The following is a 16539-nucleotide window of genomic DNA, read 5'->3' as shown; positions in this document are numbered from 1 at the left end:
TTATTAGCAGACTAAAACCATAACCTTGGCTTCTCTCAAAGTCAAATACAGTTTAATAGTAAAACCAGGTAAATAATTTACCCACTAAGCCTTTTCTTAATCTAATATGAATGGCTAAAAGAGTAAGCTTAGGAGAAAATGAAGTTTACAAAATGACCCCTGACCTCTAATTAAGAGCTCTGCTGGAATACAGAAAAACATCTAATACCAAAAACAAAAAAATTCAAAATCCAGCATCTGAGAAAACAGTGCAAGGATATTTTATATGAGGAATCTTTTTTTAACATATTTAAAGGTAAACACAAAACTAGACATTAATTAATTACATGTTATTTTTCGTTTGGTCTTTCACTTATTTCCTTATACCACAGGACCAACCAATGTTTTGTTCTGTTATACATAAGGTCACCGTGAGTCAGAGTCGACTTGATGGCAACTAACAAGAAGAACCCTTGACTAACGCATTCATATCTATTAAATACAGATTACAGACATAATAAAGCAGATAATCAATTTAAGCTAACTTTTATCTCCCTACCAGCATTCCGAGCTGTGGCCACAGAAGAATGGGATCTGAAGCCAGAGTTTCTCTGGAGCACAATCTGAGCCACCCTCAGCTACACATTCGTCAAAGGTCTGGAAGAAAGACAAAGCAACACAGGTGAGCTATAAACCAAGTCTTACCTGTCAAACATCTTAATGTGGTAAGTTATTAAATAAACGGGTAGGAGTGGGTGGAAGGAGATAGTAAATTGAAAGAGATAGGCTGGTTAAGACAACTCACTTGACATACTGAGGAATGTTAAACATGGATTTTTCTCCCAACTTCGCTTTATAAGAATTCTTTTACTATATGAAGGGGAGTACACTAGATAATAATTTGTCTTTGAAAATAAGTATTGGCTTATGTTGAATTTGTATGTTTATATTTTCTATCCTCTTACCAAAGGAAATTAAATAAAAAATAAGGCTACATAAAGACATTCTTTGTGAAGTAATTATTTGAAAAGAATATAAAGCAGGACTAAACTTAAGTCTTTCTCCTTCTCGTTAAAGCAAACAAAAAAATCATGTAGAAAGCAAAAATGACCTTAGATACTTATGACTTGCATGCCCTCCTCTCCAAACGCATCTGAATGAACTAATCAGAAGAAAAGAAACACAACAACCTGTCAAATTAATCAGCTTCACTTTACTGAATACTTATTGTCCCAGGCATTTTAATAGTAGGTAATATCTATTTGAGATGATATGACAGAGATACCACAGAACAAACCTGGGAGCTTCAGTTGGTGCAGTGAGATATCTACAAATACCACCTGTTATTTGTGTAAAGAAGTATTATGAAAGAGTAGAAAGAGCACTAGTTCCAAGTTAAGGTGACTGAGTTTCTAGAACCAGGTTTGGCTCTATTTTAAATAAGTCTTTAAGGCCTCCAGGCCTCACTTTTCTAATCTATAAAATTATATCAACTTAGAAGGCTCTTTCAGAAAAATCTATGTTGATTCTCTGTACCTTTCTGAACGTACTATCATTATCTTCTTTGACGGCACATACATTCTGGTCCTTCCACCAAGTATGGAAACTCATCTCAGCTATCTTGTCTTTGTTCATTATCTTCCTTAGCCCACTTATTCACACTCCTTGGCTTCTTTTATAATTTCTAGGCAAAGGACTTCCAAATCTATATCCTCAGATCTATCATTTCTTATCTATATTCTACTTGAATTTTCATTTGAATGACCAGTGCTACCTCATATTCAGTATTTCTGGCAATGAGATTATCTTGCCCCTTGTAACCAGACCCCATCTCAGAACGTTTCTTAATCATTCTCTTCCCTCACCTCACATCCTTGAGGTATTGTCTTTCCTTAGTAATGCCTTCCCAATCCATCTTTTCCTTTTCAATCTTACTTCCATCAGATCTCATCATGTCATGTCTAGAATTTTATAATAGCTTCCTAATTGGGCTCCCTTTCCTTCCTTTCGATCTGCTGGGTACAGTTACTAGATTAGTCTACTTTTAACATTCCCTACTCAGAAAAAAAAAAATTCCCAACTCTTTATCCAAGCTTTCAGAATGCTTCACAGTCTGACCTCAATATGCAAGTCTAGCCTATTCTCTATGTGTAACTTATATCTTCACCAGATAAATCTGTTCTGTAATTTCTTAAGCATGTCATGTGTATCCTCAAATCTGCACACCTTTGCTGACTACATTTTCCTCCTCTGAAATTGCCTTCCTTCTGCCAATCTAGTTGTACAAAGAACATCCCTCCAATGACTGCTCTGGCCTAAAGTCATCCTTATCTTCTTTGAACTCATATAAGTTAGATATATACAGCCTTGTAACAGCTAGCCCTTAAGACTTTGGGTATGTATAGCTAAGTATATATATCTTTATCTGCATAACTTGCTTTATGTACTTCTTAAAAAAATGTGTTATGCTCTGCTTCCCCAACTACAGTGAAAACTTCTCAAAGGAAGGGATCACGCAGTATGCATTTGTGTCCTCCATAGCACACAGTGTAGTGCTATACAAACTATTGGCATAGTTACTGGAACTATGGAAAGCCTGAACTTTTGGGATTTACATGCATATTAAAGGCACAGTTCTAGTGGAGATGAAGACAGAGGCAGTAAAATTTCTTCATGAAGCATCTTAGTAGTCCTTTAGAGTTCTCCCAAATTCTCTCAGGTTATGTATCTCAAAAAAAAAAAAAAAAACCCCAAAAAACTTGCCGTGGTGTCGATTCCGACTCATAGCGACCCTACAAGGACAAAGTAGAACTGCCCCATAGGGTTTCCAAGGAGCAGCCAGTGGATTTGAACTGCTGACCTTTTTGTTAGCAGCCAACCTCTTAACCACTTTTGCCACCAGGGCTCCGCATATATATTTTTAAAAAAGTGAAAACACCTCAGTTTGCACTTAAGACTCAGTAAACCCCATTTCAACCACCATTACATTATTTCTGAATTTTACTGGATGGTCTGACTTAGACGTGCTGGTCTACGTCACTTTCTAAAAAGTGGTTTATTGTCATTTATGCCAAGTAGTATCTAGCTCATTTAAAAAAACAAAAAACACCTGTGTATCTCTCTCTCCCATGTCCCAATTTCCATGAAATCTTTGGCTCACTGAACTGAGTGATGATAGATTGGAAGGCTTCTGATTCCATGTCTATCCAATTTCAAACAGGCTCTAGACCACAGTACGTTGCCTCTGAAGCTCGGAAGAGGTGCTCTGCTTCTTATACCTTTATCTGATTAGAGTATAAGATAGAAAGGAATAAATTACTAAGGTGAAGGTAGGTAAACTCACTATCTCTCCTACCATTTAGTGTGTGAGTGTGTGTGTGTGTGTGTGTGTGTGTGTGTGTGTGTGCACCAAGTGAGCATGATTCAAGACATTCAAAAGATTTCACTTAAATGTAGGAAACTAGGGTATTAAAAGAGGCTGCAGTATTAAAAGTTTCTACAGAGCTACAATGCAGACCACTCTGACAATTTAAATGCCTACTATAGGAATTAAAAGTAATAAGTGAATAAGCATGCAGGGTGGCAAATTTAACCCAAATTCTCTAGGTAGCTAACTCCTAGTTCCTTTATTCTTGATATACTTTAGTACTTCAAGCAAAGAACATCTACAGATAATCCTCAAATATATTTTTGGCCCGTAGCTTTAAATCTAACCTGCTTTGGCAGACTAAGAGTTACTTCCAAAATCCATTCTTCTCCTCTTCCATAGTAACAGTTTTAGCCTCTCTTGCATTTTGGTGTGGTCATGTGACTAAGTTCTTGGGCAGAAGCGACTTAAGCAACTTCTGGGTCGCTTGCTTAAAAGGAAACTGTTTGCCCTCCACTTCTCTCATTCCCACAGACTGGAAGGCAGATGTAGTGGTGAATCATTAGTCTTCTTCCAAACATTATTGTAACATTTCAGAAATAGGATTTTCTAAAAATAAATATTTTTATCTTATAAACTTCAAGTTCTTAAAATTAAAAGCAAAAAATAAATAAATAAATAAATACTCCAGACTCGTTTTCTCTCCCACAATACCCAGTTCAGTACACCAGAGAAACAAAAAGTTCTCAAAATTAAGAGATACGTTCAGCTTTTCACTTAAAAACTGTCTATTGTTAGAAAGAGCAATTATTTATGAACGAGGTACAAATGATTTTAAAAAGCATGAAATATCAAAATATCCTTCAGACAATTTAGATTAGTTTAGATATTTCTTAAAAGTTTTTAAAAAATACGATTTGATGCTTGTACAGTGAAGATAATGAATTATATGTATTTACATTCACACTTTCCTTTTCAATGAATGATCTTGCTTCATATATTATACAGAGAACTGACGCTCCCTGGATTTCCTGCTTAGATAAAAGCTTATCTGCATCTGTAGCCCCTACTTCCCCAACTTGGAAGCAGTATTTCCTCCTTCTATCTCTGAGTATCATTCTCACCACCTTCTCAGAGACTGTTCCATCAAATTTTTCTCCAGTTTCTTGTATCTTCACCCTTTCTCTCTTCAGATACATGAATATGTCCAAGTGGCTGTCATCTTAAAGAAATATTCCCTAATGTCTTCTGTTCCTTTCAAAGCCAAACTTCTATCTCAAGAGTAGTAGTCTTTCCTCTCAGTCTCTATTTCCTCATCTATCAGTTACTTCTCAACCGTTTGGATTCCACTTAAACTCTTTAAGTCACTAATGATCTACCCACTGACAAACCCAAAGGGCGGTTTTCAATCCTCATTTCATTAAACTATTTTCCCATCCATTTCAAAGACTCTTCAGGTTTGCCTATGGATTCTCTGACCTCAGTGTCCTTGGCATGCTCCTCTTTCTCTGCCTACTCCTTAAATGATGGCATTTCCCAGAGCTTCACATTTGCATCCCCTCTTTCTCTTCTTCTTTTTTCATTTAGTCCTCTTTTCATACTCCATATATTCTCCAAGTGCAATTTCATTCTATATCATACTTTCAACTCCCACTTAAAGTTGATGACTCCCAAATCTACAATTTAGTTCATACCTATTTGGTGAGGTACAAATACAATTTCTAGTGGATACTCCTACCAACATATACATGACTCAAAGTCATGTTCAGTTTGAACTTATCATCTCTCCCCTCAACTCCATTACAACTTGCTCTTCTTCCTGTTTTCCTTTTTGGTGAAAGGAACCACCTATAGTCAAATAAAAAAACTGGGAAGACAAGAAAGAGGTCAAGGCTGACTTTGGGATGAACAATTAGGTGGATACTGGCATCTTTTACTAAGAGAATACTGGCATAAGAAGAAGTTTGGAGGGTGAGGGAACTATGATAAATTAAATTTTAGAATGATAAATCTGACATGCATGATTGACAACCAAGCGTGAATGTTCAATAGACAATCAGATACTTGGGTTTGGACCTTAAGAAAGTGGGTTGGAGATTCAAATAGAAAATTATCAGTATTACACAATGAATAATTGAGGCAATGAAAATGGAAACCCTAGCCTCTGGATAAAATCTAAGGTATATGTAAAAATAATAAGGGTATTTCCATTCTTTATTTGCTTTTACATTTTTCAAGGATCATCACATAGACTTATATTGCTTATTCTTCAATGATGATTCAAAATAATTGTTTCAGGAAGTTTAAAAGAAAATAAATTTAATTAAAATTTAAATATCTATACTAAGAAGAATATTATGTTAAAGATATACAGTGATCATCAAGGATAAATTTTAAGAGCAGCACAGGTACCAGTGCTCAACAATTTTTGGTGACTGACATGTTCACTGATTTGTAAATTAAGAATTTTCAAAAACAATTCAGACTCAAATTGAGAGAGAAATGTAAATTTTTCAAGACTCATTGGCAAGTCTTACATTAAAAAAAAGGCCACATGCTAAAGTGAACCAGTTTCAGTCTCTGAGTCGTGAAGAGAAGCATTTTAAAATGAGATTCTCACCTAAGAGCTGTACCAAGGCTACCAAATTTCAGAGTAGGAAAAAAAAAAAAAGAAGTATTCTGGCAGAATAGCAGCAGTAACTAAAAGCAAAAAATTACATCTACAAATTGTACTTGGGTCCAAACATAGAATCTAAATGGCCTGGAAAATAGTATATATTATAAACACTGTAATATTCAGAAAGATAGTTTCAAAACCTTGAACAATGAAAATTTATCAAACTTTTAAACATGCCAATTGCAAAGATATTATAATGCTTTCCTGAGGTGCTTTTTATATACAAAATACTTTCTAAGCAAACAATAACAAGTTCTCAAATGCCTTTGTGAGATACAATAGTAAAACTCATGTTCCACACATAAACCATGGTCAGGTGATTGTGGATTGCTGAGGACTATGGAGGCAATATTTTGTAAGCCAATACTAGGATCAGGTAGCACTAAGTATGAATTTCTTCTAACCTCATTACTATCTTTTTTAAATTAACACATATTTCTAAGTAGAACAGTCTAAATTCACTATAGGTCCTATAGCTATCTATAACTCTAGTTAATTTAGAGTACAAAATACAAAAAGCAAATTGGGGTAGAGGCTGTGATCTCTGGAACTAGTGAGTACTTCTTAACACATATAAAATAGATCAATGGATTTTACTGTAGCAGAGTATAACAAATTCACTGATATGGTTTCAGATTCCACATTGCAGCTAACCTTTAAGACTACCACTTGTCAAGTTTTAGTGTAATATCAAAGAAGAATATCCACAAATATCTGAAAAGTCTATTAAAATCTTCCCTTTTCCAATTATATATCTGTGTGAAGCTAGGTTTTCTTCAGACACTTCTACCAAAAGAACATACTGAACGGGCTGAATGCAGAAACAAATACGAAAATCCACTTGTCCGCAGTAAGCCAGATATTAAAAAGGTTTGTAAATATGTAAAATGATGCCACTCTTTTTACTTACTTTTTTTTTGTTTTGTTTTAGAAAATAGTTTTTTTTGCATAAAAATATATTATTTACATTAACAAAATGAGTCTGTCATTGCTATTTGGAAACTCTCGTTGTGTAGTGGTTAAGAGCTACGGCTGCTAACCAAAAGGTCAGCAGTTTGAATCCACTAGGCACTCCCTGGAAACCCTATGGGGCAGTTCTACTCTGTCCTATAGGGTCGCTACGAACTGCAATCGACTCGACGGCAACAGGTTTGGTTTTATTGCTATTTCAAAATAATATGTTTTCAATTTATCAGTAAATTGTTAAATTTACCAATATTAGTAAATATCAATAGATATAACCCACATAAACAAAAGCTCTTTGAGGTCCTCAGTAGTTTTTAAGAGTGTAAAAGAGGTTCTGAGACTAAAAGTTTGAAAACTACTGATTTAATCAATATAGTTCTTCAGTGCTAGCCTCTAGATTACTTAATTATCTCTATTATGCAGGTAGTGGGCAGAGATTAAATTAAGTAAGACTCTAGTTCTAGTATGTGAAAAACAAAGTATTTGCAATTTCCCAAATAAAACAAATCTTTTGTTCCTTACAAGATCAACTGAAGCTAGCATAGGTGTGCCTATACCTGAAATGTGTCAGATTACCCAAGTACTGCAGTTACTGTCGTAAGTGCTGAATTTAATACTATCTAATATGCTTCAAAGTATCACTTGAGGTGCAAGTAATATACAATTTCACGGAAATAAAGCTATCTAGATTTTTTTGAGAATAAGTGTCATTGCAAGGTTATTTCCAACATCATCATAGTCACCTTTTAATCCCCATTATCCTCAAATACCTAGCAATTTTCAGAAATGTTACGTGCCATGCAGTCTTATTAACTTTACAGATAAGACTGTAAAGAGTTTAATGCTTGCCAATTAAGGATATCAAAGAGTTATTTGCAACAAAGCAAGTGTTGCATTGTAAAACTTGTTAGGTCCCAGAATGTTACCAATATTTGCATCATGAAAAACAAGCCAAATGATTAAAACATGTAATGATCAGTGTTTCCAAAACTGAAAAGGTCCATTCTATCTATCACAAACAAAATAATTTTCCAATTTAATAAAGCATCTATAGATGGTCCTGTCCTCATGAGAGTTAAGGCAATGTAGCAATATTTTGGTGATGTTACTAATACTACAACTAAATAACCAGGTATATTGATATGTATTTTATAATGACATTAAAAAAAAAAAATCCCAAATCTTATCAGAGTCAGGATGAAGAATGGTTAAATCTCCAAGCTTGAAAGGATATATCCTTTCAAGTATTAAAGGGAAATTAAGCTAAAATATCTGCCCGGATTTTTCCAGGAGTATTATATATGCAACTTCAGAATATCTCTCACATAAAAACTGTAGAGTAGTATGCTGCACTCCCTCCCTCCTTCTTAAAGGGCATAGAGGTGAAGATCATGGGCTGTGGAATTACGAGTGTTTGGGTTTAAATTCCAGCTCTACCATTTACTAGATGTACAGCACTGGGTAAGGTCTGTAACTTCAGTTTCCTTATCTGTAAAATGGGAACAATAACAGCAATTACCTCATAGAATTGTTCGGTGGGCTAAATGAAAAAAATACATACAAAGAACTTAAAACAGTGCTTGGTACATAATAAACACTCAATAGCTGTGAGCTATTATTGTTGTGGAGTCCTTGGGTGAAGCAAGCGGTTAAGCACTCTGCTGTTACCCGAGAGGTGGGAGGTTTGAGTTCACCCACAGGTGCCTCAGAAGAAAGGCTTGGTGATACATTTCTGAAAAATCATCCATTGAAAATCCTATGGAGCACAGTTCTACTCTGACACACATGGGGTCGCCATGAGTCATAGCTGACTCGTCGGCAACTGGTTATGATTGTTCTTCATAGTATTAATTATTATCATTATCTAATACCCCAAACTACATAGGATAGTAACCACAAAACCATGCTCATCAGGGCTGACTGTGACAACTGGTGGATGTAGGGACCTACCTGACCACAAATCTTTTCTTATCAACGTTAACATCCCTTTGGTTGAAGGAGGGAGGCAGAAACTAACATTAACTGAGTAGGACTTAGTATAAATAAGGCTACAATAAAAGAAGAGAGTAGTAGTAGTAAGAGTTGAAGTGAATTTAAAAATAAATATCAGTAAACTCTAAAGCCCTAGGTCACAAGAGTATATCAACAGATGTTATAAAATTTTGAACAATCTCCATAAAAACATACATATACATATTTTTAGGAGATTAAATCTAACGCTAAGAGGTAGGTAGAACAAACAACAAACCAAACCCACTTGCCGCTGAGTCTATTCCATCTCATCTTGACCCCGTGATAGGCAGGCATTGAAAAAAAAGGTTTGGTCAGTTATCTGAGTTTAGATCAGTACCTTCTGCCTAATAAACCTTTGAGACAAAGGAAAGAAACAATAATTTCTAGAAAATATAGAAAAGCAAAACTAAACAAAAAACCATTGCCTCTTCCTGTAATACAGAGGGGCACATGTTAATTTAGAAAAAAAAAATTGTTAGATGTTGATTTGTATCAAAATATACCAAATATCTAGCATCAATACTGTGCAATACTTTAGGTTAAAAAGATGCAGAATTTTCATTCAATCATTTATTAAGCATGCACAGATGAACCAGGCACTGTGCTGAATACTGAGAAAACATAGATAAATGAGATATAGTCCCTGCTTCAGGAAATTCATAATCTTTAGGAGAAGACATATGTAAACAGATAATCCAAATACCACAAAATAAATCTTAAGAAAGTGGAGATTTTAATGGAGTGCTTTGGGAACCTTGAAAGGGAAATGACTAACTCTGCCTGGGGATCTCAGAAGGGACTTTATGGAAGAGGTAACATTTGAGCTGGATCTTAAAAGTGAACAAAGAGTTTTCCAGGGTGAAGAGAAGGCATTCTAAATATAGGGAACAGCATGTGTATAAGAAGTATGAAGCAATAAGAAGTTTGGAGGACAGTGACATTTCATGTGGCTGAGGCACTGGGCACCTGAGCAAAAATGAGGCAGGAAAGGTAGGTCTCAGATTATGTCAATTGTGTCTCCTAAGCCTTGGGCAACCCTGTGACCAGTGACGTCCCAGTAAAGGTGTTCCACTAGAGAAGTGACAAATCAGTTTGGTTTCTTGGAAAAATAACTCTGGTGATACTCTGGAGGATGCACTGAAATGGACGACAACCCATGAGCTTTGTTGAGCCATTATTCTCTTGCCTGAAAAATAGTTTCTTTACCAAAATGATGTCCACAAACTGATGATCACATGTCAATATAAACTGCCATCATCAAAACTAAGAGAACGAAAGTACATACACAAATACATCACATTAATGAATAATTATAATGGTCTGATAGCAAAGTGTTAATGAGGCTATAATAAAACAAATAAAAGATCACAAAAACTGCTCACATAGGGCCATTTTTAGGATGGTGGAACTATTCTGTATGATACTATAATAGTGAGCACATAACATTACATTTGTCAAAACCCACAGGACAGTACAACACAGAGTGAGGCCTAATGTAAACTATAGTTAATAATAATGTATCAATACTGGTTCATCAATTCTAACAAATGTACTATATGAATGTAAGATGTTAACAGGAAAAAGTATGCAGGGGGAAAAGGGTATATGGGAACTCTGTACTTTCTACATGATTTTTCTGTAAACCTAAATGGCTCTAAAAAAAATAAAAAAGTATGTATGTTCCAAGATAGCAACTATATAAGCAGTTTTACTTTTGCTTCTTTATACCATTCTGTTCTTTTCAAAATTACCACAAAAAGCAAGTAATACTCAATGGCAACTAACAACAAATTTATAGTCAGTAACAAATAAAAAAAGCACATGTTCATTGCGTTCCAAAAACAATCATCTTTATAAAAATCTTAAAACTATTACCTTTTTGTCTCCTTGTTTTCGTCTCCGTAACCCTGGTCTATAATCATCTCCAAATCTTAGAAAGTAATAGTAAGAAACTAGTCTCTCAATAGGATCCCTTACGACATTAATGTAAATTGGCTTCTTCTTCACACCAAACCTGAAATAGAACAAAATAAAAAAAAAAGATAACATTTTCATTCTGTTTAGGGGTGTCTTAAAATTAAACATAGATATTTGAGGTATCGATTCAATGTGGAAAGAATATGAATTAATTTAAATAAAATGGAATATGTGGCAATTAAGAAAATATTTTATGAATATTTATATCACAATAAAGGAAACAAGAAATAAATTTTAAAATTATAGTTGAAGATAGAGAAAAAAGGAGAAAAAAAGAATGAAAATAATTTTAAACTTTACTGGCAATAATTATACAAAATATTTTAATTCTATGCATTCCTTGGATTTCAAGTTCAAGTAGACAACTCTTCAAGTTAATAGGTATCTATTATTAAGAATATTTATAATTTAATAATGAACTTATAAAAAAGTGCTTTATTATATTCCATAATCATCTGGTGCTACAAAAAAGAGACATTAATACACATTAAATATGCCGTAATCATTTCTCAAGTTTTTGGTTCACCAAACTAGGTAAACTTTATTCATGGATATAACCTAAGATAACACAAGTGTGCCCATTTGACTTTGCCTTCTCCTGTTGCTCATTTTAAAGACAAGACAGAAGAGAAAGATGTTAAATTCTTAGTATTATTTCTTAGGGAACGATAAAGAGTTGAAGGAACAGAGAAACCTTTCACTTTAGCAATCCTTGCAGACCCCAGAATTGTCCAACTGGCTCCCTGTTCAACATCCTTACTTCTCCCAGTCTTAAAATCTTACAATTATCTTAACTCTTCCAGTCTCTCCTGTTCGATCTACCTTCTATACCAATTCTCGGCTGATATTCCTAAAACACCATTTGTCAGATCACTTCTTAAGAGCCTGAATTAACTCTACTGTTTATGTTGGCATCAAGCCCAAACTCCTTTGCCTGGTTGTCAAAGCCTTATGCCTTAGGTATCACCTGATCAATCTAACTTTATTTTCATCTCTCCTCAAATAAGAAACCATCTGTCATAGTTAGGCCTGTCTCTTTTACCTCCTCCCATATACACTTACTCTTATTTCTCCTTATATGCCTTTGCTCATTCTGTCTTCTTTAACTAGAATTCCATTCTCATTTCTTTATTTTTTTTCTTCATTCACTCATTTGAAAAACACTTTTTGGGTACCCAATATTCTAGATACTAAGGATACAGAGTGAACAAAAAAGACTAAATATTTTGTCCTTATGAAGCTAACATTCTACTTGGGGGAAACAGACAAAAAAAAAAAAAAGCAAATATGTCAGGTCATAAAAAGTGCTAAGGTGAAAAATAATGCAGTGAAAGGGAATAGTAAGTGCCAGGGGAGGTGGTGGAGAGTACAATTCAAAACAGGAATTTTCAGGAAGGTGTTACTGCTACTATTTGATGAGAGAGGGAGCCATGCAGATATCTGAGACAGTGATGAAGGCCCTGAATGGGCTAAGTGCCAGCCTTGTTTGAGGAACAGCTAGGAGACCAATCTGACTGCACCATAATCAGAGAGGGGATAGCTGTAGAGAAGTACATCATGCCACTCAACAATTTTTACATGAGAGATATTCTGAAGTTGCGTATATACTACTAGAAAGCATCTAGCTAAAATGACCTATTTGACTTTTTTTCTCCTTACTTCTGCCCGTTACAATGAATCTCTTACACACAGCAGGCATTCTATAAATTTTTTTTCTTTTTTTGGATTTAATTCTTAAGTAAATGAGTAGTGAAGAGAGTCTACAGAAGAGAAAAAGCAAAGACTCTGGATAACCTGCTGATTCTTTCGGCCTCTGAATTACTGAAAATTAACAGACAGGAAGTTCTTATCTAATTAATAGGTTGTATTTTGGCAGAATTCTCACTTTCCATGCAAGAGACCTTGGTTTGATTCCTGGCCAATGCACCTCAAACACAGCCACCACCCATCTGTGGTGGAGGCTTGCACACTGATATGATACTGCACAGATTTCAGTGGAGCTTCCAGACTAAGACAGGCTAGGAAGAAAAGCCTGGCAATCTACTTCTGGAAATCAGCCAATAAAAACCCTATGGATCACGATGGTCCAATCCCATTGTCTATGGGGTCATCCTGGAGCCAGAGGCCAACTCAATGTCTGCTACCAACAACAACATTCTATAAGAACTATTTTGTGTAACAAAAAGGAGTCAGCTCTGTGGAGTTCTAGTCCTTTTCTCACCATTAAGTAACTGTAAGTAACTAAAATCCTTTGCACATGTGGAAATACTCAAAACTACAGACAATCCTTTTGTAAGACATTATTTACTATATTAAATTCATGAGTTGGTTGATCAGAACTTAGGATGCATTTTTTTTTTCACTGAACAATCAATAAAAGCCTATAAAAACCAACGATGCAGTAAAATGTTTTCACAATGTTTTTTTTTCTGAGAATAAAAACATCATGTATAGTTAAGGGAGAAATTGTTAATTACCATACATTTTCTAAACTGTGCTTTAGATGAAGGTTTACAGAGCAAATCAGTTTCTCATTAAACAATTAATACACATATTGTTCTGTGACATTGGTTGCCAACCCCACGTGTCAACACTCTCCCCTTCTCGACCTTGGGTTCCCCATTATCAGCTTTCCTGTCCCCTCCTGCCTTCTCGTCCTTGCCCCTGGGTTGGTGCACCCATTTAGTCTCATTTTGTTTTATGCGCCTGTCTACTCTTTGGATGAAGGGTGACCGTCGGGAGTGACTTCAGTACTGAGCTAAAAGAGTACCTGGAGGCCATACTCTTAGGGTTTCTCCAGTCTCTGTCAGACCAATAAGTCTGGTCTTTTTTGTGGGTTAGAATTTTGTTCTACATTTATCTCCAGCTCTGTTCGGGACCCTCTATTGTGATCCCTGTCAGAGCAGTCGGTGGTGGTAGCTGGGCACAATCTAGCTGTGGTCCATTAGTCAGTCTGGACTAATCTTTCCCTTGTGTTTTTGGTTTTCTTCATTCTCCCTTGCTCCAGATGGGGTGGGACCAGTGTAGTATCTTAGTTGGCCGCTCCCAAGCTTTTAAGACCCCAGACACTACTCACCAGAGTAGGATGTATAACTTTTTCTTTATAAACTATGTTATGTCAGTTAAGCTACATGTCCCTTGAGATTCACAATTTTTTAAAAGAGAAAAATAGTATTGTTGCAAATACATAGCATTTTGTCACATTAGCTATTAGACTAGAAACCCCATGAGGGCAGGAACTGTTTCTCTTGTGTTCATGCCTTTATCACTAGTGCTCACTCAGCATGGAGCCTGACAGGTGATGGATATTAACAGAATTAGGTTGGACAGACTGCTGTGAATCAGCCACTTACAAAAGCCTTTCTATGGGAGTGTACTCAGCAGTGAGAAGAGAGCAGGGAGGCATCAGGAAAACATAGCTGTTACCTAAACTGACAGAGCTGAGAGTCTTGTAACAGGAAGCAACAAGAACGGGAGAACACAGGACACTGGGGCAATGACTCCATTCCTACAAATGTGGCATTCCCTGAGAAGCCCCCCATCATCTCCAATATTAGTCACTGCCTTGCCTTGAGCCATTCCCTTGGGAATTACCTCCTCCCAGAAGAACATCTCCCACCAATGCCTCCTCTTCCCTCCTTTCCCCTAGTCTCTAAGTTGTGGAACAGATGGCAATTCTTAACAGACAGCAGTGAAAAGAGGATATGACACCTTAGAAAACTCTTCTGGCTGTCAGGGACATGGCTGTCTGTGGTATGGCTTTGGGTGACATTTATACATACAAAGTATTATGTTAAAGAGATAATGTGTACAAACTCATTCTGAAAATGGGTAAGAGCTATTACCTGTAAGTTAAGGAATGGTTATATAACTGTGAAGGGCTGGAGGCAAAGGATTACAACATACAAAACAGGCATGATAAAAATAGCATGTGGGCCACTTGGCTTAGCTGGTTCAGAAACAAGCTAACAAGGTTTGTAGTTTAATTCTTTTGCCAACCAGGTAGTTTTGTACTGGGAAAAATAAGTACTGTGTGATTGCAGACTCCACCTTCAGGCCTAGGCAGTCATCTGAATTGTTCTTAAGGCACACTCAGGTAGAACAGTGAGAAACCCATCTTCATTCCAGGAAAATAAACTATTATTGACCTGTTAGAACATGATCTTCCTAGGAAGAGGAAATCATATGTGGTAGGAATCTGCAATGTTATATGAGAATCAAAAGGGACATAAATATAATCAGGGCAGCAGTTTGGTAAGAAAGCATTTTAGGAATCTCATTCCTGCCATGTCAGCATATAAAGTAAGGAACATAAATTAGGCTCATTACTTACAATTAAACTCTATAGATAGTTTGGATAGATGAGTAAACATCAAGAATGGTTAAAAGAAACAAAAAGGTATCAAGATTGGAAAAGAAGCAGTAAAATTTATTCATGAATGATATGATCCTATATATAGAAAATCCCAGAGAGTCCACAAGAAAACTTTTAGAGCTAACAGAGGAATTTAGCAAAGTTGCAGGGTACAAGGTCAACAACAACAACAAAAAAATCAGTTGGGTTTCTATACAGCAATGAGAAATCTGAAAGGGAATTTAGCAAAACAATTTCATTTACAATAGCAGCTAAGGGACTAAAATACCAAGGAATAAATCTAACCAAGGGCATGAAGGACTTATACAATGAAAATTAAAAAACACTGCTGAAAGTGATTAAAGAAGACTTACATAAACGGAAAGATGTCCCATGTTCATGGATTGGAAGATTTAATATTGTTAAGGTATCAATACTACCCAAAGCGATCTACAGATTCAATGCAATCTTAATCAAAATTCCAACAGCCTTCTACACAGAAATAGAAAAACCAATCCTCAACGTTATATGGAATAGCAAGAGGCCCCAAATAGTTAAAGTAACGTTGAAAGAGAAGAATAAAGTAGAAGGACTCACACTTCCTGATTTTAAAACATACTATACAGCTACAGCAATCAAAACAGCCTGAAACTGGTATAACAATAGACAGATCAACAGAATAGAGTCCAGAAATAAACCTACACATCTGTGGTCAACTGATTTCTGACAAGGGTGCTAAGTCCATTCAACATGGAAGGAAGAGTCTCTTCAACAAATGGTGCTGGGAAAACTGGATTTCTACATGCAGAACAATGAAACAGGATCCATGCTTCACACCATACATACAAACAAATTAAAAAGAGATTAAGGACCTGAACGTGCAAACTAAAACGATAAAATTCTTAGAAGAAAAAGCAAGGGCAATGCTGTCAGGCCTAGGTTTCAACAATAGATTATCTAATATAGTAACAAAGGCATAAACAGCAAAAAACAAATAAATGGGACCTCATAAAAATTAACAACTTTTATTCATCAAAAAACTTCCCCAAAAAAAAAAGTGAAGACAAGCTACCAACTGGGAAAGTATATTCGGAAACCATATATCCAAAAAGAATCTAGTAACAAAAACATATATAGCTGCGACAACTTAATAATAAAAAGACAAATAACCCAATCATAAAATGGGCAAAGGACTTGAATAGACAC

General features: G+C 35.6%; 1 protein-coding gene across 2 annotated transcripts in view; it reads right to left on the bottom strand.

Annotated features, from left to right (window-relative positions):
- Window positions 1–16539, bottom strand: part of HS2ST1 (heparan sulfate 2-O-sulfotransferase 1) — a 182650-nt gene that overhangs the window by 4744 nt on the left and 161367 nt on the right. For both annotated transcript variants that reach the window (XM_004378710.3, XM_023733354.1), the window contains exons 4-5: window positions 10878–11016; window positions 539–636 (exon numbers count right to left, since the gene is read on the bottom strand). In XM_004378710.3, coding sequence (XP_004378767.1) covers window positions 539–636; window positions 10878–11016 — 237 coding nt within the window. The remainder of the gene's footprint in view (window positions 1–538; window positions 637–10877; window positions 11017–16539) is intronic.

The sequence above is a fragment of the Trichechus manatus genome, unplaced genomic scaffold (assembly GCF_000243295.1).
Source record: "Trichechus manatus latirostris isolate Lorelei unplaced genomic scaffold, TriManLat1.0 scaffold00058, whole genome shotgun sequence".
Classification (NCBI taxonomy): domain Eukaryota; kingdom Metazoa; phylum Chordata; class Mammalia; order Sirenia; family Trichechidae; genus Trichechus; species Trichechus manatus.
This window is presented reverse-complemented; position numbering and strand designations above follow the sequence as displayed.